Below are 19999 nucleotides of genomic sequence, written 5' to 3' on the forward strand. Positions count from 1 at the left end.
GGAAAAAGCTTTTTCCACATTTCTTTTCCTTTCTTTTTCTTTCTTTCTTTGTTTTTTTTTTTTTTTTGAATTCCTTTCCAATTTGTAGATTGTACATGCAAACTCCCACGTACGAACCAAACAATATTAACATGCCTTTGTTATCATACATGTATAGCTGATAGTTATCCTAACAGTGATCTCTAGGAGGAGGTCCAGGTTCCAACCCAAAATTAAAATAATTATATACATGTGTTTCCCTCTCTTATGAAAAAGAGTTAGATTAAGGTAAAATTTTGAGAAAAAAACAAACAAAAACACGCATATATATGTGAATATAAAAAATTATAAATTTTATGAACATGTTCATGCTATAAATAATTTAATTTCCTTAAACTCTTCTTCACCCCACAATATAGTAATAAGAAAATGAAAAAGTAACCCTGTGAAAGGAGAGAGCTGCCCCATTTAACAATTTCCAAATATAATGTACAAATATATTGTAAATTTAAATAATGATAATAAATAGTAAAATAAATAATAATATTTAGTCATTTTATTTTGATCGATGATATATTGATTGATTTTATTTTTTAAATGTTCTATGGCTAAAAAAATTGTTGTGTTCTCTCATAAATGCTAGGGATTAGGCTAGTTAATACAAAATATTAGGACCCAATGTAACTTTTCTGCATTTATATTTTTAGCATATTTTAGTTCATATTATTTGATAGATATTTTTTTTCCCAGAATCAGATTATATATAATAAAAAAGAGACAAAAACAACAACGAAGTCCTCAGAAAATAAAAGGGCCAAGCCCAAAATAATATACTTAAATAACATAAATTTCTGTAAGAATATAATACAAATAAAATACAAACTTTTAAGTCACAGTTGACAACATCAAAAGAATACATTTCTTTATAAAAGTAATAACTACTTTTTATTTTGCGCAAGAAGTAATGTCAATATCAAATCATTATGGACCAAAAATCAAAATCCAATAGCCTTTACCTTTAGTGCCTTAAACGCCGGAGGGCCCATTGTTTTGATTTTTTGTTGTAAATAAACTATATTATATAAAGCTGAACGATGAAAGTGTAAGAGTGTGACCATTTGGAGGGAAACCGTGCAAATTTTAAATTTGGACAAGGACTCACAATAATAAATTCAAAAATTAAACAAATCAAAACTAGCATGCTTTTAGCCTTATAAATTATTAATTACACCCTTCGGTCTGAAATATAAATATTTCTTTTTAATTGATCTTAATTTAAAATATAAAAAATTTAATATATATAACTTTTTACTTTACTTCTTGAATATTAATTTAAATTTTTATATGAATATATTTTTCACTTATCATAGAGTTTATTAATAATTAAACTTAAAAGTAAAATAATAATATTTTTTTTTTGAGAATGAACATTTTATTAGCTTGCAGATATTTTAAAAACTGTTTATATTTTAAATTTGAGAGAGTAACAATTAATAATAATAGTTAATAGTTAATTATTAATGGATTGATAATTGTTTAAATCGATGATTGCTTCCTCATTTGCATTAACCCTGGCAAATTCTTTTGGAAAGTTTGACGAGAATTTAGCTAGTCCATTCTGAAAAAAAAAAAAATCACTCCTAATCACGGTTGGTTTAGTTATAATTATAATTATAATGATGATTTTACATAACCAAAAAAAAAAATCAATGATTTATGATTCCACATTATTAATTTATTATTGTAATATTGTAAATTTGCAATTGTAATGACAATATTTTAACTTATTATCAAACAATTCAAATGTGGTGCCACTGTCTCAAGGAGTCCATCTCTCGCTCCAAACCCTCGCCCATCTTCGAATTCATCGAAAAACCTAAATCCCTACCTCCATCAAACGGAAAGTTGAAATCTTTCTTGTTTGCGAGGAGGGAAGAAGGTGGCTAGTACGTATGTCGCAGGTTAACGGGCTAAACAATGCGGTTGGTCCCGATTTCCATCTGCCCGACGAGATACTATCGGTGATACCCACCGACCCTTATGAGCAGCTTGATCTCGCTCGCAAGATTACCTCCATCGCGATTGCATCACGGGTTTCGAAGCTCGAGTTGGACATGGGTCGGGTCAAAGAGAGGCTTTTTGAGAAGGACCGCATAATATTCGCGCTCGAGGAGAAGGTCTCTGGTCTTAATCATGCGTGCCAGGAAGCTGAGTCCAGATTGAAGGTCGCTCTTGATGAGAATGTAAGTTGATTTTTCCAAAAAGAAAAAAAAATCTTATTATGTTCTGGAGTAGGCCGGGAAATTCTACATGGGTTCATTAATATTCCCGTCTGCGGTTGAGCTAATGACTGTATTCAACTCACATAATAATGCTTGTATTTGTATTTGCACAAGAAACTATAAAGAAAAAGGAGGGGTGGGAATTGAGGTAGATGTGTAACGGAACTATTTATCATAATAATTATCTTTAGTAACGAACTGGACATGGTGGGAGTAAAGGCTGTGAAATGAAGAGAAGAAGTAGATATGCGGCGGAACTAATTATTTTCACTGATTATCTGTTGTGATACAGATACTCATACAGACACCTACTCTAGCATTTTGTTCTTCGTAGTGATTTAGTGCAAAACAGAAAGGTTTGGAGACTTTAATTTTTTATAAGGAACTAAACAAGGTAGAATGACAGCTGGGGGACGAGAAGCCTGATACATGTGTCATTCTCGAATTGTCTGTTTATTGGGTGGTGTATGTAAAATAAAGATATATTGAATTAGATAAATTATCAGTTGTTTGAATTTTTAGACTTGATGGTAGATGCTTTCTGTTATATATATATATATATATATTGCAGATAAAACTTACGCAGGAGAGGGATCAATTGGCAGTGACTGCAAAAAAGCTCAGTCGAGACTTGTCAAAGGTGAGAGTTTAAGATATGTTGGTTGACATAGTATATTACATGAAAAAAAAAATGCAATAACGTGGAAAATTTTTATACAAACTAATGTTATAGCCCATAACTACAGAAAACTATGATAACTAGGAAAAAATTTACATTTGGTTAAAGAAAAGCACCTTGTGTGGTTTGATGGGTATTTAAGTGGGATGGAAACCCTACCCCAAAAGCTAGTTGTTGAGGTGAGAGAACCAACCCACTTATATACCTCATTGAGTATCCCATATTACTTAATGTGGAATTTGGTATCCCATGCTACCAAATCTCTATCAATTGGCCCCCCATGGAAAGCCAACATCCTGACGACTGCACTTCACAGCACTTAACTCGATCTCCTTCTAATCAGAACCCTCTATAAGTAGCCCTCTTCAGAACCGTTGATAACGAGGCTTTGATACCAGTTGATGGATACCTAAGTGGGATGGAAAACCCTACCCTAGAGGCTAGCTGCTGAGATGGAAGAATCAACCCATTTAGATACCCTATTGAGCATCCCATACTACTCACTGTGGGATTTGGTATCCCATACTACCAAGTCTCCATTACGGTCATAACTCATAACGAGGATCCTTATTTTTTCAACTAAATCTTCTGTAATATATAGCTAAAATTGTCGAAATGGAGAATCTGTGCTTCATTGCCCATTTGTTTCCCTCCTGCAAAGGGAAATTCTGTTATTTTTTTATGATAGTAATCTTTTCTTGTGAACACAAATCAACTTTTGTCAAGATTTTGCCCTGCATGCGTAGCTGCATCCTTACTATCTTGGCTAGTGTGCCCTGTATTTTTTTCCCCTTTACTTCTATGTTCTTAGAAGTCCAGTTACATTGGCTTCTTCAAAATATCTGCATTTTTTCCTTGTATATATGAACAAATAACTGGTTAGATTTTCAAATGATGTTCTATTTTTTCTTTTTATTTTTTCTGGAGCTGACTGTATATTATACTTTCTCTATTTGATAGTTGGAAGCATTTAAGAGACAGTTGATGCAGTCCCTAAATGATGACAATCAATCTGTGAGACATTTTTAGTTGTTGCAATTGAGTTTGGTATTGAAAGTGACCCGTATATTCCTCCTGAAGAAGCATATGTCTTATTCTTCCTACCTTTTTGCAACAGACTGAAACTGTTGATATTGGAACTTGTGACCAATCTGTTCCAAAGGCATATCCTGATAAGGGTATTTTCCATCTCAATGTCTGTCCATTTCATAAAATTTCTGGTGAATATTCATAACATTATTTGTCTTGCTATTGAAGGCTAATGTACGTTTCTCTTTTTATTGCTTGCAGGTGAAGATGGCAGTGGCTGTGTGGTGCATCATTCATATAATAGCTCTACTACTGTGTGTAACACAATTGATGAAGGTAGATAATGTTTTCCAGTGTTATCTATCAGTAATCATAGTTCATGTTACTCTGCAATTCTATAGTTTACCCATATTATTGGATTCAGGTGCTAAGGTTCTTGATAAAAGACCAAGGTTCATGGATGTTTCCAGTTTCAAAAGTTGAAATTGTTGACTAAATATTTTAGTGTGTAATTTCATTTTCTATAAAAATAATGCTGGAACCACTATGAATAAAAAAGAGAGCCTTGTTTTCTAATCTTCTGTGAATTGAATATGTTTTTAAAATGGTTTTATAGGTTCAAGATATGCTGGGAATAGATTTTCTATTACTCCTTATATCACACCACGTCTTACTCCACAAGGAACTCCAAAGGTGATCTCAACAGCTGGATCTCCGAGAGGATATTCTGCAGTTGTATCTCCTAAGAAAACTTCTGGTGCTACTTCTCCCACTAAACTCCCATATGAAGGACGGCAATCACTATCTTCTTGGTATCCATCAAGTCAGCAGTCGTCTGCAGCAAGCTCTCCTCCTCGTGCGAGATCTCTTTCAGGTTTGGAATATTTATTGCAATTCCAATATTAGGACTTTCCCCCTCTCCATCATGATAATCTTGGTTAAAAAAAAAAAAAAATTAGATGCTTTTTTAATGCTGTTTCTGTCAACGAGTGAAGAGATGGCTGTTAAATGGAAGCAGGAATCTGTTATTTCACACATATAGAACACTAAACTTCGGCCTGTATAATGGATTTTATCACCCTTCTGGAAGTACTTGTTAGATTTACTGTTTGATAATTGAGGTTGTCAGTTGAAAAGTAAAAGGGAGTTGACATTGATTGACTGGTTAGACAACAAAGACAAGAAACTTCATGTATTACTGTGTTTATATCCTAAAACAATGCCCTGTGATAGTAATAAGTAATTGAATAGGTCTGATATAGGGAGAGCTTGGTTCATTTCTTTCCTCAGAGTTTAAAATGGCATTCAAAGATAATCTCTACTCTCATCGACTTGGAAAAGGAAACATCCTTTTTTCTGGGGTGTTAAATTGACTCTTTTATCAGTTTCATTAATGAACTGCTTAATGTTTAATTTTGTCTATCTCCGATGATTTACACTAAAAACATGTCTAGGCCGTACTCCAAGAATTGATGGAAAGGAGTTTTTCCGTCAAGCCAGGTGACATCCTCATTCCTTCTAGTAAAATCATTATTTTTCTAATATTCTCTTAAAAGATTTTTGAATAGTTTTCATATATCTTTGCCAGGAGTCGTCTTTCCTATGAGCAGTTTAGTGCATTTCTGGCTAACATTAAGGAATTGAATGCTCAGAAGCAAACACGAGAGGTAAATATTTGTTTCAGTCTTGAAATACTATATGCAGTGCTGGGTCGTATTACATTGTTCCCCCTTTTAGTCAATAGTGGATACGGGGTTCTGTTATTTAATTGTTAACAACTTGTTCTTTCCTCTTGTAGGAAACTTTAAGAAAAGCAGAAGAGATATTTGGGACGGACAACAAAGATCTTTTCCTATCTTTCCAAGGATTGCTCAGTCGCAATGCACACTAGCACTGAAAGTATTATTGGCTGGGTATATATATATATATATATTCAAGTTGGTATGCCCCTTAAGCACCATCTTCTCTCTCTTTCACACTCACACAAGACACACAGCTCGCACTTGCATGCACATAGACAGAGTCTTGCACTGTATGCAAATTAGGCTAGCCTTTTGTGTCTCTTTTTCTTTGGCATCACTTTATTAGATTTCTTTTCTTTTTATTTTGTGGGCTCATTTGCAGCCTATTACCATGAGGTTTCATGCAACGATCCTAATTTATATATTAAAATAACTGTGCGTGCAAATTTGCATTGAGGTTTTGTGAGTAGCATTTTTGTACATTACTGGTGCACATTTATTGCCTATATGGGAGTTATGTGTTCCCATTAATACTTGGACCATGGTGATAGAGATTTTATCTCATATAATGAATCTGCATTTCTGATGAGGTACTTAAGTAATAAGAGCATCGACCCTGACAAATCCATTCTTGGAATTTTATTCTTGTGCTTTTAACAGATGCCTTTGATGTTTGTGAATTTTGGAAGATAAATTGTTCACAATAAAAAATGGAGCGTATAAAATTCATATAAACACTTGGAGAAATCTCAAATAGCAAAAGATGCATGGGACAATGTTAAGCCTTTTATATTTGGTTTGGGGCCAAGATTTAAAAGCCCATTTTTAAGAGTAATGTGAATAGCTCACGTTCAATATTCCAATTACTGAAAAAAGACACATTCAAAGGGATAAACCAAATATTTCCACGGATATAACCATGCTCATTTGTATTTAGTTATGGTTTATTGTCATATTATTTTCCCAATTAGTAATTGGCAATGCCAAGGTCTCTGGATAATTGCCCAACCTTGAACTGCAGTGATTAATTTCTATTTAACTGACAATTTATTTTGCAGCTCATGGATCAAACTTGACTTTCAAGTGGATGTTCTATGACTTGTTTCTTACTGTGATCAGAATCCAAGATAGCATTGAACTGAGTCATAAATTTGCGATGACTGCATGTTTCATTCGTCTAGGCTTCATTGTTGATTGCTCCTGTTGAATTCTATGTAGATATATCATCTGCTGTTTGACATGCTCATTGCTCAGCAGGCTAAACTGCTATTTGACTTTTGCAAAATTTTGATATCTTCAACATCGGCGTGAAGGGAAATTCTCTTGGTTCAATCTGGAAACTTTCTTTTCCTTCTATTTGATGGGCAATTCACAAGAGTCTTGTTGTCTATTTAACATGGCTAAATCTGAATGTGCAGTAATATTGCACTGCCTACAAGATTCAGGTGTAAATATTGATGATCTTGGGCTTTGGATTCCGTAGTTGCCATGACCGGAAGTTCCACTGTCTTTGAAAAATAGGCTGACCAAACTAAGGACAACTAGACTTTAACATGTCATGCACATTTTATGGTAATATCTTTCTAGGACATGGTTACAAGATATTAATGAGTGCTTGATGTATTATCTTTTATATATTGAATCCAAGAATCTAACGAAGTGTGGTTTCTTTTACCCCAAGTGTAGTTTAAAGGTAAAAAATCTTAGATTTGAAGAGGTGGAATTGAAGTTACAAGGAGATAATCAAACCAGTTATAGTCTTCCCTCCTGGCTACCCATCAGTAAAACTTAAAACATGAAGTGAAATTATTTTTATAAGTAGGTTCCAATGGTACAGAAAACATTGCAACGCTCAATTTGATTTGCTTGTAAAGGCATGTTGAATCAATATTTGTGGTCTGTGGATAGTTGGGGTTGTTTCAGCTGAACTAATCTTCTCAGGTATGGTTCAAAAAGCGGGAAGAATAAAAGTAGTCTGATAGCGTTTAGACAATGGGTGCATGCCTTTTCTGAGTCGCCTGAGAAAGTTGATCCTGTAAATGAAAAGAATGACAAATCTTTGAGAAAATGGATCTGGGGTTAGAGAGAGAGAGGCAGCTTAGAAAGAAAGTGTTGTACCATGGAACAGAATAATATTGGGATTGGAAAAATGATGGAAAACAGGAAAAGGTGCCGTAGTGATCTTATGCTCTAAAATCAGCTTTAGATTCACTTAAGTGCAACATCCACCACTGCACCAACATGACCTTGCTGGCTCCTCACCCACTTGGGAAAAGATACGCATTGATATTTGAATTATTTGTCACCTAATTCTAGTTGTGGTTTCCTTTTTCTCCACAAGTTTTGGTCAATCCTACATCTTATCATTGTGGAAAATTTTCATTCAAGGATCTAAACTGGACAAGCATTATATTGAACGGTACTAAAAATTGTTTCTACTCTTAAGGATCTTAAGGCTATTGTTAGAGTTTACATTATTTTCACACGCTATGTAAACTATAGTCAAAGTTATTTAAAATTGTAATTGTAGTTTTTCTAGAGCTTTATAACACATTTCTAAAACTTGATAATCACTTTTAATTTTGAGGGGCAGTTGAAATTTTCCAAAGTTTTTAATATAATTTTCGGAAAAATAACTATTGGTCCATTCTGTTTCGTGTCATGTTTTAATTTGTTAGATCATAATTTTACCTCAGCACAAAGATTAATTAATGATATTAGTCATATGTTAGTGTATTTAACGTTGTTAGTATTACTCATTTTTTTGGGCATATTCTAAAGTGGAGGCACTAACATTGCAAATGGGATAAATTAAACGGGCTTGAAGCAATACAAGATTTATATCAAAACACATTAAAATTATAGGAATTAATAGTTGTATTTTTCATCTATTTTTTCTTATCAAGTTTAAATCCTTAACTATCATTTTCCTCCTGTCATTGTTCCTTTGTCTAGCCTTAGTTTTGACACAGGTGGTTTGGTCTGCTGGATTATTGGTAATCGGTATGTCTTTCAGTTATCAGTAAAAGCAAATTATCATCTTTTAAATCTAACATCACATCAACATCATTGCGTGGTTTTGAAGCAAGTACAAGATCATTAAGAACATGATTATAAACTTCATGCCAAAATTCTTAGTTAGACTCTGTGTGTGTGTCAGTTTATCTGTGTGTTTATCTGTGTGGTATTTAATTATCTGGACACGCAGTATCTTAAAGATTAATTTTTTTGCAGCGCATAAAAATGATTTTGTAGATTCATTTGTTTTGTTTGATGGGGAACATATGAATTAATTAGGTATCCAAATAGTTATGCATTAAGATAAGATATAGGATGAATCAGAAAAGATGAAGCTGAATGAATCTGAACGTAAATTGAAATAGTGAAAGTTGAGCATAGTGATATTTGTTACCAAAGGTGGAACAGAAGCAAGTGGGAAACGAGAAATAATACTAATAATAATAATAATTAAAAAAAAAAGAATTAATTGAAAGGAGTAAGTGATTGTGGGATGCAAATTGGAAAGAGAAAGAAAGAAGCAGAAGCACCTGATACTACGTACTGTCACGAACTTCTTGCTTTCTCTTTCTCTTACTTTTCTCTGTCCCCATTACCTTCCTCGCTCCTCATTTTTCTCCCCCGAGTTTATCCTTTTACAAAAAGAAAATTACACGATTCATCCAATAATTTGACAAAAAAAAAAAGTGAGACATGTTTCATCATGCATTAATGTAAGTTACTTTTAACTGTTATATCGTAATTATTGAAAAATAATTACATCATTAAAATTGTTTAAAATTTATCTTGGTTTCCATCTTTATCCTTGATAAATGCTGTCAATATGAAAAAACATATATTCTCTCAATTGCCTGGTTGGAAATTGACAAGAAGGGCGTTTTCGGGATGGAATAATTAATGCTCCCTGAACTATGGTGAATTATCACTCCGGTCTTTTATTATAGGAGAGATGGATTATCTTTATTATATAAGTTACTTGACGCGGTTCAGGATTTATTTCATTTTCAGATAAAATTAATAACTTAATTGCTTTTTTATAATTCTAATAATGTGGTTATAAAGGTTTCTTATAACATGGACCAGAGAGGCATAGTATATTTTGGATCACGAAATTTTTTATAGAATATGACTTACATAAAATATTAGAGGAATATAAAAGTTAAAGAATAAGTCATACTATTTATTACAAATTCTTCCCTAAATTATAAGATAACCATAGAGATGTTTTGAAATCACAAAATATAAAATAAATTGACAAAAATAAAGTTTCATTGGAAATATATTTCCAATATTATCTTTCATTATATTCTCTCTTTAATAATCTTTCACAAATTGAATACTAAACAAAGGACAATTTTAAAAGTTAATATTTTTATTTTGAAAAAAATAAAGTTATAAAGTGTGTTTAATAAACTTTATTAATATGTGTAATTTTATTTAAAATTGTCTTATGAATTAGGGCGGAGGGAGTATTAATAAATAAATAGTTAGAGTTACACATTTTTTTACTTAAATATTACATCCTGTGATAAATTTTATATTATATATGTTGTATTTGAGTGAATTGATGATACTAAATGGGGTGTGAAAATATTAAAGTACATATAACTGATAAGGTGGTGTTTGGGAATTGTTAATTTGTCTAAAAATGAGGGTGACCATGTTGATGTTGGCTGTGAGTATTAGTTGGTGAGGCAGAATCTTTTCAGATAACAGAAGATCAATCATGCATATGCATATGTTGCATTCTATATAATATATACCTTTGTTCATTTTGAACCTGATTCCCTTTATCTTGCTTCCTTTAAATTATTTTTCACAATAAATTAATTTAGTCTTTATTGTGACTTTTTCGATGTTATTATTATCTACCAGGATGAACCTGCCTGGGGGAACAATTAATGATCCCATTATTATTTTTAGTAATTAATACAGATGAGAGATCTAGTCTGCTCCCAGACTTCAAGACAGAGTAAAACATTAATTAAAAGATTCTTTTTTTCACTTACTTTTAAAATATCACCAATTTTATTAATGTTTGGGATTAATCAAATTTAAGTACTTATTTTTCTAGGAAAATTTTAAGTGATGTAAAATAATCCTTTATTTTAAATTTTGATAATTTGAATTTGAATACTATGACTACATGATTTTTTTTTTTTCAATGGATTAGCCTGTACATCTCTTAAATATTAGTGCCAATACATCTCTTAAACCTTTATTAGTTTTATGCAATTCCCTTAGAATTAACCATGTACATGTAACAGTTTTACTCCATAAAATTTAAAAATTTTTAATTAGTATTTGAAATTAATTAAAGAAGAAAATAAAAGCAAAAGCATAAGGTGAATGATTTGTGTTGTTGAAAGAAAGATATGCAAATTGGAAAACGCACCTTGAAAGATACAATTAAAGATTTTGATTCATAATTTTCAATCAATCAGCTAGTCATTATATGGGCAAACAAATACATGACATTATTCTGTTATAGATGCTTTTTCCATTATATGTAAATATATTCTTCATATATAGCTAGCTAGCTAACTAATTATTATTTATATTATACCACCTCCACTTTTGCATATTATTAGTCAAAAAGAATTGCGAATAACATTACTATACAGATTCACACCGTATTCGACTTTATTTTTTGTCCTTATTATGTACAAGATGTGATGAAAATACATATGTGGCAATCTACATATAATGTAGCGAAAATTGTATTTTCACATCTAGATATTAATTTATTTTAGATAAAAATATCCTTGAAATTATAAATGTTTTTACAACTGAGTGTTGACAATTACAAAGCTTCGTAGAGTTATACTAGGTTCTAAGAAGGCTATTAATAAATTTTAAGAAAATTATTATTCTCAAAATATTTAATAAGTATAAGAAGTAGGTTTCACAGATAATAAATAATATCTTTCTTAAAGTACTGAGAGCAATATGTAGAACTTTTTCAACTGAATTGTTATATATATAAGGATTAAGATTGGAATCCCCAACCACTTGCTTAAATAACGAGAACATTTATCATCCATGTTAACTTTAATTAGTTATTCTCAAAATATTCAATACCTTAGTGATAATTTTATTTATTTTTAAATAATTACAACCTACTCATGGAACTACTAGGTTAATGGAAGCAACTCTATTCCCCTCAAGATCAATTGGTTCGAACTTTGTAAATGGAAAAAATAACATCAAATGAGTTATCTCCAATTGGTTTTAGGCCTAACAAGGCTTTAGGCTAATAATATATATATATATATATATATATTTGGGTCAAATTAGGCTAGTAATATTGAATATCATATAATTGAATAAAAATATTTTCATTTTTTTTAAAAAATGAGTATTGAAATATAATTTTTTTATGATGTAATGTAAATCTCATAATATTTGAGTTTAAGGTGAAAGTAATTAATTAAAATCTCCTAATAAAAAAGTAATTAATCAAAATCAAATATCAATGATCAATAGAATTCACATGATGTTAAAGCATGCACATGCAAAACAACAATATGAATATGTCCCATAAAATAAGTATGAACCAAGCGTCCATCTAATAGTTTAGCCAAAGACTAAAACTTTCTTTTCTTTTTATTAAAATAAACTTCAAGTTCAATGTACTTGTTTGTTTGGATATTAATGGTGGGTAATATATATGTATATATAAAAAGAGCAAGTATATGATTTGACGAAAACTTTATGGGTAATATGGGGTAGATATTGTACTTGATTTGCTAACCAAAAATATAACAATCGCATGTGTTTGATTCTGAGGCTACAAGTAGCTAGGTTTTATCTTTTTAAAGTATTTATTTATTTATGGATACAAAGCCTTGCAACACTTACAAGCTATATCATTATTAAGAATATATATACAGTATGCACATGACCCCGCTATACCATATACTTTTTCAGGTCTTGTTGTGTTTGTTCTTTGAAACAAAAAAACAAAAAATTCCCGGTTCATTCAATGTTCTTAATTAAAGGAGTGTATTTTTTCTTTTCAAGTTTTAACTTTTGACAAGATTTAATTTTGACTTTAAGGCTTGATTGTAACATCATTTTCCTGTACGTGTATATATCCTTTTTAAAGGAGAGATTATATAAAAAATTATACGAAGCTGTATTTTTTATAAATAAAATAGAATTGGTCCACAAATTTTTGGAGGGTCATTGGGATTGAATTGATGTGTAATGTAATTATGACAAATAAAGGCAAAGGTGCATTAATGGCCGCATTCTAATTATTATTAATCAAATAAATGGTATCATGCTAATTATGCAAAAATGTCTCTTTTTATGAGCCATATTAAGCATTCTTTTCAAATTTTGATAATTGATTAATTAATAGGAAAATAATTAAGGCACTAGTGATCTTTAAATTTTTCATAACCCTCAAATACGCACTAATTTCCCAGCTCGCCCTCTCCCCCTTTCTTGCTTTTGCCCCCCATCGATAAACAAAATAATAATTATAATAATAAAAATTATAAGTACAAAACCTTATTCTAATTGATTTGATAATAATTTTATCCTACCACGTGAAGTTAGCTATAAGATCACATTATATCATTGAGTTCTATCAATAGCCAATTATGTAAATATATATTGTTTATTAGAATGTCTCATTATATTCAATAATTTTTTTAAATGTTCTTTTTGATCTTTCTCTGTCTTTCTTTACAAGAGTCAAAATCATTCATTCAACCTTTCTTGTTATTGCCTTTTAATTCTGACCCTTTTTTATACATGTATAAACTACCTGAAATGATTCTCCATCATCTTCTCTTCAATAGATGGCATGCCAACACTCTCATGTATATGATCACACATTCATCTCAATATTGTCATCTTTATAGCCCTAATTTTTAGTTCATGTAATCATTTTAATGTTTAACATTTACCATCATATAGCATCATTATTGATCTTATAATAATTTGACAAAACTTGTCTTTAAGATTATCCAATACTTTCTGATCACATGTAACTCATGATACCTTTCACAATTTTAACCACTTGACTTGTATTTTATGAATAACAAATATGACTGAAAAATATATATTCTAATTTACAAATGATGAAATTGTGTGTGTATTAATAAAATTATTATTATATCAACATATACAGAACATAGATAAAGTGACACCTCTCTAGTACCAAATTTCTAGGAAACTTAATGTTATGTTTGGATGCATGTAGATTTGTATTTAAATTTAAGTCAAATTTATTGTTTGGGTAATTAAAAATATGTGAATTTGGATTTGACCCAAATCCAAATCTTACCTCATCCCTTTATAATTTTAAATCCTTTTTAAATCTCTATTATCTCAAATTTCTATAGAAGCCCATCTCTTCCTTTACATTAGTTTGTTAACTTCGCTACCTTCTCAACTTCAATGTTGTTGCCTCCAACTGACTTCCACTGAGACCAAACCACCAATGTCGATAGGGACTAGATCGTTGATGCTGACTGAGACCGAACAACCAATTTCAATAAGGATGATAATGCAAGTGTGGAATGAGGTTGGATGGCCAATTTTGGCTAGGATCAGACAACTGACTTTGATTGGGATCAAACGATTGACATTGATCAAGATTTGAATGCCGATGCCAACCAAGATGAGACCACCAATGTTGAGAGGGGTTGGACAACCAACTTTGATCGAGATTGAATTGCCAGCATTGGCTAAGACCAAATCGTTGGTGCACAATTGGAATTAGATGGCTGACTTTCATTGCATCATTGACCTCATCCAGCCACCCTAATTTGGATAGGACTGTCAACTTTGACTAAAACCGAACTACCGACATCATTTGAGTTGCTTTTAAATTTAAATATAGAATTTAAAATTTGAAATTATGTTTAAGATTCAAATAAAAAATTTTAATATTATAATTTAAAATTTTTTATATCATTCAAATAGAGAATTTAGAATATATGAATTTTAAATGTGAGATTTTAAATTTAAATTTCCATCCCAAATCCACTAATCTAAACGCAACCCAAAAGTTTGATTCCTATCTCTGCCTTCAAAATATGAAAAGAAAATAATAATTTAATATATGATGTCGAGCAAAGAAGGAAAGGAGATAAGGGTGAAAAAATTATATAATTCTTATTCATATTCAAAACTATTTATTAATGAAACCCTAATTCTATTTATAGAGTTCTAAAAATTAATAAAGAATAATAAAATAATAATATAAATCTACCTAGAATTACTAGAGTACGATAAGATCATTTTTTTTATTTGATAATACTTAAAAAATAACAAGATAACCTAGATATCTTATTTTATTAAAAATAAATAAAATCTAAATGCTAAATTAAATAAATTAAGCCCTAGATGCTGAATCAAATCTTATAAAGTAAATCTTAATTCAAATTTAATACAATTTCTATCAATATAATATTCAGATGAAATCATGACCGTATATTGAGCTAAATACTAGTTTAAATAAACTACCTCTTTGTTAGCAATTAAAATGAAATTAAGTTGATTTTGTTTAACTCAATTCAAGATATTACAATCGAAGTTATCAGTGGCAACAACTTACTGTAATATGCAAAAGAATATCTAAAAAAAGAGATGATTAAGTTTATCGTGTGTCCAAAAAGTCCAAATTGCTTTTCACACAATCCAAAAATAGAGTAAGAGTTAGCACAAAATAAAACTTAAACAGTTAAAGTCATTATGTATCCAAGCTGTCCAATTAGCTATGTTTGTGCAGCCACTTGGTCACGTGCTTCCTCCTCAACAACTTGGCCTAATCAACCCAATGTACTACCTCAATTTCGCTATATATTGAAAGCGTCGCACTAAACAAAGGCTAACAAATTAACCCATAGAAGCCATTTAGATATTTTCTCATGCCTCTGTCTCCTTCCATGGCTGCTTTTCCTCAATTCTATTCAAACTACTCAATATTCCCCGATTTCACGGAGTTTCAAACCCAAGGTTCTTCCATTAATGGCAATAACGTTAATAACTTCTCAGTTATAGAGAACAGAATGTGTGGTGTCCACGATAGCTTCAACCATATTCCCAGTGGTGCACTGATCGATCATGTTTCTTCAGTATTGGATTGTGATACTATGGCTTCGTCTTGGTTTCCTACGTTTTCCGATCAGGTGGGGGGGAGCTTACCTGAGTTGGCCATTCCAGTGATTTACGGCACCGTCGACGGTGGTTTTCAGGGTCTGAACGGCGGCGGATACCAACCACCACATCATCTGGGCGATTTCGTTGAAGAATGTTGTGGGTTTGTGGAGGATATTAAGCCACCTTCTTATCCTAATTCTGCCACTGAGAAGTGGGTACGTGCTTAATCTTATGTTCATCTTCAACTCATGATTAATTAGGCAACTAGCTTTGATTTTGTTAGCATATATATGATGAACTAATCATGTCATCTTACAGTTAAATTGACTTTATTCTGTTGTCGCTTCTCTGGAAAGGAAGAGAAATTACTGAAGAACTGAAAATTATCACATGCAATACCATCGCTTCTTATCGTTATTAGAGTAATTGAATTGATTTGATCTGAAAAATGAAATGATCCGTCATATGTGTGTGTATATATATATATAGGGATCATATCAAGGAAATCAAATGGCAGCAGTTGAGGAACCAAACATGAAGGTAGGACGATACTCAGAAGAAGAAAGGAAGGAAAGAATTCTGCGATATTTGAAGAAAAGAAACCAAAGAAACTTCAACAAAACGATCAAGGTCTCAATTTCTCATCTCTGGACTCTCAAGCTTCACTCTCAAATATCCATATATATACTTGTAATTAATAATATTCTATAATATGATTACATGCAGTATGCATGTCGGAAAACTCTAGCTGATCGGAGAGTCAGAGTTAGAGGAAGGTTTGCCAGAAACAACGACCTCTGTGAGGATGAAATCTCCATGAAGAAGAATGAGAATATTACTCACAAACAGGACCTGTACGGTGGTGATGATTCCATCCAATTTCAGGTCATCAATTTTCATTAATAACTTATGCGGTGTGAGTGCGTGTATAAACAATATTACTCAGACATCTTATTTATGAGGTAAATGCAAAGTAATATAGAAACTTATTGTTTGAATGATATTCTATAATTTGCAGATAAGGAACGATGAGGAGGAGGAAGATTGGCTGCAAGAGGCAATGGCGAGTTTGGTGTATTTGTCTCATTCTTCGCCTGACGATATGTAGAGCATCGATATGAAGCTAGTTCGAGTAAAAGAGAAGATAAATTATAAGTGGGCTATAGAGAATAGAAGAGGGTTCACTAATTAATTATTAGCGTTTAATTTTGATAATTAAGCACGTAGATGAAACTTTAATTGCATGGCGGTGTAACTTAGCTGCTGTACATTAATTATTTAATGATAATATAATTTTACTTCAAATGATCCCTGTTGGCATCTTAATTTGTTAAGGAATTCTAATGGGCCAAGCTAGCTATACTTTGACTGGATACTTAATTTGACTTAAAGTTCAAAATATATACGTGACAGGATGACTTTGATGATGTTTGAATTGACAGAAATATTCCGATGAATTACATGTATAGCTTATAGGTCACAATTAATAGATCTCTTTACATTTGGAGTCATTGTATGCGATTCACTCGTCGTGATGATTATTGAAAGCGATCAATCAAAGTTGCTCTCTGGTTCTCAAATATTCTAGCACCATTATTGTTTATAGATATGAGTACCTACTATACCTAGCTAGGGTTTAAAAGTTTGAGTGATTTTTCCCATGCATCATCTGTAGACTTCATTGTATAAGATCCTGCTAGGTAATTTCAACAGGAGTAAAAGAGAAAAGGAAGGAAAAAGTGAGAGAAACAATGAACGGTGTCATCGTTCGTTAGTATCTTTTTTCTTTAAAGAAAACATGATTTTATATCTTAAAGATGGTTCTTCCTTTCATGAGAATTTTTTTTTTTAAACCAGAAGATGTATTTCGTTACAAGCAAATAAAGATTAATTACAAACACAAATTTAAACAAGAAGTAGCACAAAACAACAGCTTATCAAAAATAATAAAGCATCAAAAAAACCGAACTGCATTAATCAAGACAAGTCTAAGTTAACAAAAGCTGATGCCTTGTTCTTTTTGGTAGGAGACAATTATCCAATAATACCCGTTCACCCGCCTATATTTGCACTCCTTCCCTATAAGAAGAAAACACGCACCCACTACAAATGCCAACACTCTGGGGCTCGAACACACGTGCTCTTTATTACAGGACGAGTGTCGACACCATGTCGATTAAAAGTCATTGGCCAGTTCCCTATTTACTATGATTGATGAAAGTGATGATAGGGATGATAGTTTAAAGACTTGCTCGATCGAGTTGAACCCCTTTAACGCCAACGATACATGCCTAATTGCAACTCCAAAGACCTCTCCTATAAGAAGAAGAAGAAACTTCTAAAGTCAATAATTCAAAGCAGAGATAATAAACTTTTAATCCTTTAAAATTTTTAAATTATTAATTTAATTCTTATAATTTAATTTTTATCAATCAAGTAGTCCCATGAATGTCATAACTACACACAATCAATCCTTATGGTTTGAAAGGGAAAAACACTATAAAGACTAATTATGTGTGATTATAAAACTTAAGGACCTTATTGATAAGGATTAAATTTTAGGAACTAAATTGATAATTAAAACAAATTTAATGAATTAAAAGTTTCATTGTTTCTCTCAGAGTAACATGGATCATAGCAGATTTAAATTAAACCATTCACAACCACAAACAAAACTAATCCACTAGGCAAGGTTAATGATCACAATGGAACAAATTAAACCTACATAGATCATCAGTAATAATACCAGGGAGCCGGAAAAAAATGAAGTTTTTCATTTAAAAGAAAATATTATCAAGGCTCATTTGTTTTTATTTAGATCAAGTACATATGTAGGAATTAGATGAAATTAGAGGGGGTGATTTTTCATTATTGCTGAATAGTTAAAATAAAAGAAAACTTGGTCAGAGATTAAAATGGAATATAAGAAAAAGAAGATGATGTTACACCATATATAGCCTATGGAATTTTTTAACTGGATGAGAACTTGTTGCGTTTAATTAAGACTTTGTATACTTAAAATCTTTGGAAACGGTTGGAAGTTCCCCTACTTTTAAAAAGAACCTGAAATGTTATCGGAATTTTATGATAAAAGCCCCACAAGAGGAAAAAAGTGTAAAAGCGCCTCAATTCCTTGATAATTACGATCAAACGAGAAGCCTCATCAGAATTTCTACTTTTCGAATCCAAAAAAAAAAAAAAACATACATAAGTTTGTTCATTTGGCATCCTATAGTTTTTAACATTATGCTGAGAAAGTTGGAGTTTCTATTTCTCCGACACCCATGCACATACACTAATAGTGGAGTTCATATGTAAGTACTTATGGCCTTATAATATGCTTCAACTTCGTGGACATGATAAACTCTTGAAAAACTCCAACAGTGATATGGCTCCTATAGCATACAGTACAGTAGTGGATTAAACTTTTTACAGTACTCGATAGGATATATAGCACATCTATAGCTATAGCAGAGTCGATTACTATAGAGAATTGAATTCTAATTCCTTCCCAGGTATGATGCCACACCAAGGATGCAATTCTTATCTGAAATCAGGCATCTAAACCAATGGTTTTTATATCTTGTTCAAAGTTCAAGAATATATATTTATGTAGTTTGGGGGATAACCGATGCCGTCAAGTTAAAAATAGCCGTATATAGCTACACACGTAGACTAACATTTGGTTGGACGTGTTCATCAATTGTGGTTAATTCAGAGAAAATAAACCAATATATATATATATATATAGACTGTCACTTCGCGATAAACACTGTTACCAATAAATGATTACGAGCTAGGCAGAGCTCTATAAATGTCCTAGTTAGCATCTGATGTACAAAATCATAATTGTGCTCCTTATATGTATGCGACTTTAAATAAGTAGGTCACATATGTAGCTTCTGCTTGTTACGTTCCAAAATTGAAGCGTTGGCCCCTACATGTCCGAATTAAAGGTCACGTTCCTTTCATCCCTCAAGCTGTATGGGCTATTAATCATTTTCCAGATATCACATTAAGGACTTTCTCGCTGAAATGTCGACTTCATATGCAAGTTTTTTTAGTGGCGTGTCGTTTTCATAGTTATTGATCCCCCACTCACTCCCATCACGTTCAATCAAAGACTTTTTGAGTTATACAAAAATGGCCTC

The 19999-nt window shown here is 31.7% G+C and overlaps 2 protein-coding genes across 3 annotated transcripts; both read left to right on the forward strand.

Annotated features, from left to right (window-relative positions):
- The first annotated feature begins 1779 nt into the window (after positions 1–1779).
- On the forward strand, positions 1780–7385 carry LOC129314425 (uncharacterized protein At4g15545-like). Of its 2 annotated transcripts, XR_008594106.1 has the most exons (10): positions 1780–2222; positions 2833–2901; positions 3901–3954; positions 4058–4118; positions 4231–4305; positions 4586–4843; positions 5424–5469; positions 5558–5636; positions 5768–5910; positions 6770–7385. XR_008594106.1 is itself a non-coding variant. In XM_054957869.1 (9 exons), exons 1-9 carry the CDS (start codon positions 1932–1934, stop codon positions 5858–5860), a joined length of 1026 nt encoding a protein of 341 aa, XP_054813844.1. In that variant the 5' UTR covers positions 1780–1931; the 3' UTR covers positions 5861–6172. The 2 variants fall into 2 exon arrangements, 1 of the variants encoding a protein (XP_054813844.1); XM_054957869.1 differs by lacking the exon at positions 6770–7385 and having other exon boundaries at positions 5768–6172.
- An 8212-nt stretch (positions 7386–15597) lies between these two features.
- On the forward strand, positions 15598–17156 carry LOC129312418 (uncharacterized). The gene is made up of 4 exons (XM_054955041.1): positions 15598–16063; positions 16338–16478; positions 16575–16733; positions 16867–17156. Exons 1-4 carry the CDS (start codon positions 15617–15619, stop codon positions 16954–16956), a joined length of 837 nt encoding a protein of 278 aa, XP_054811016.1. The 5' UTR covers positions 15598–15616; the 3' UTR covers positions 16957–17156.
- Positions 17157–19999: the final 2843 nt, after the last annotated feature.

Source organism: Prosopis cineraria, unplaced genomic scaffold (genome assembly GCF_029017545.1).
Source record: "Prosopis cineraria cultivar Desert tree isolate PC_DT_omini unplaced genomic scaffold, ASM2901754v1 PC6, whole genome shotgun sequence".
Lineage (NCBI taxonomy): Eukaryota > Viridiplantae > Streptophyta > Magnoliopsida > Fabales > Fabaceae > Prosopis > Prosopis cineraria.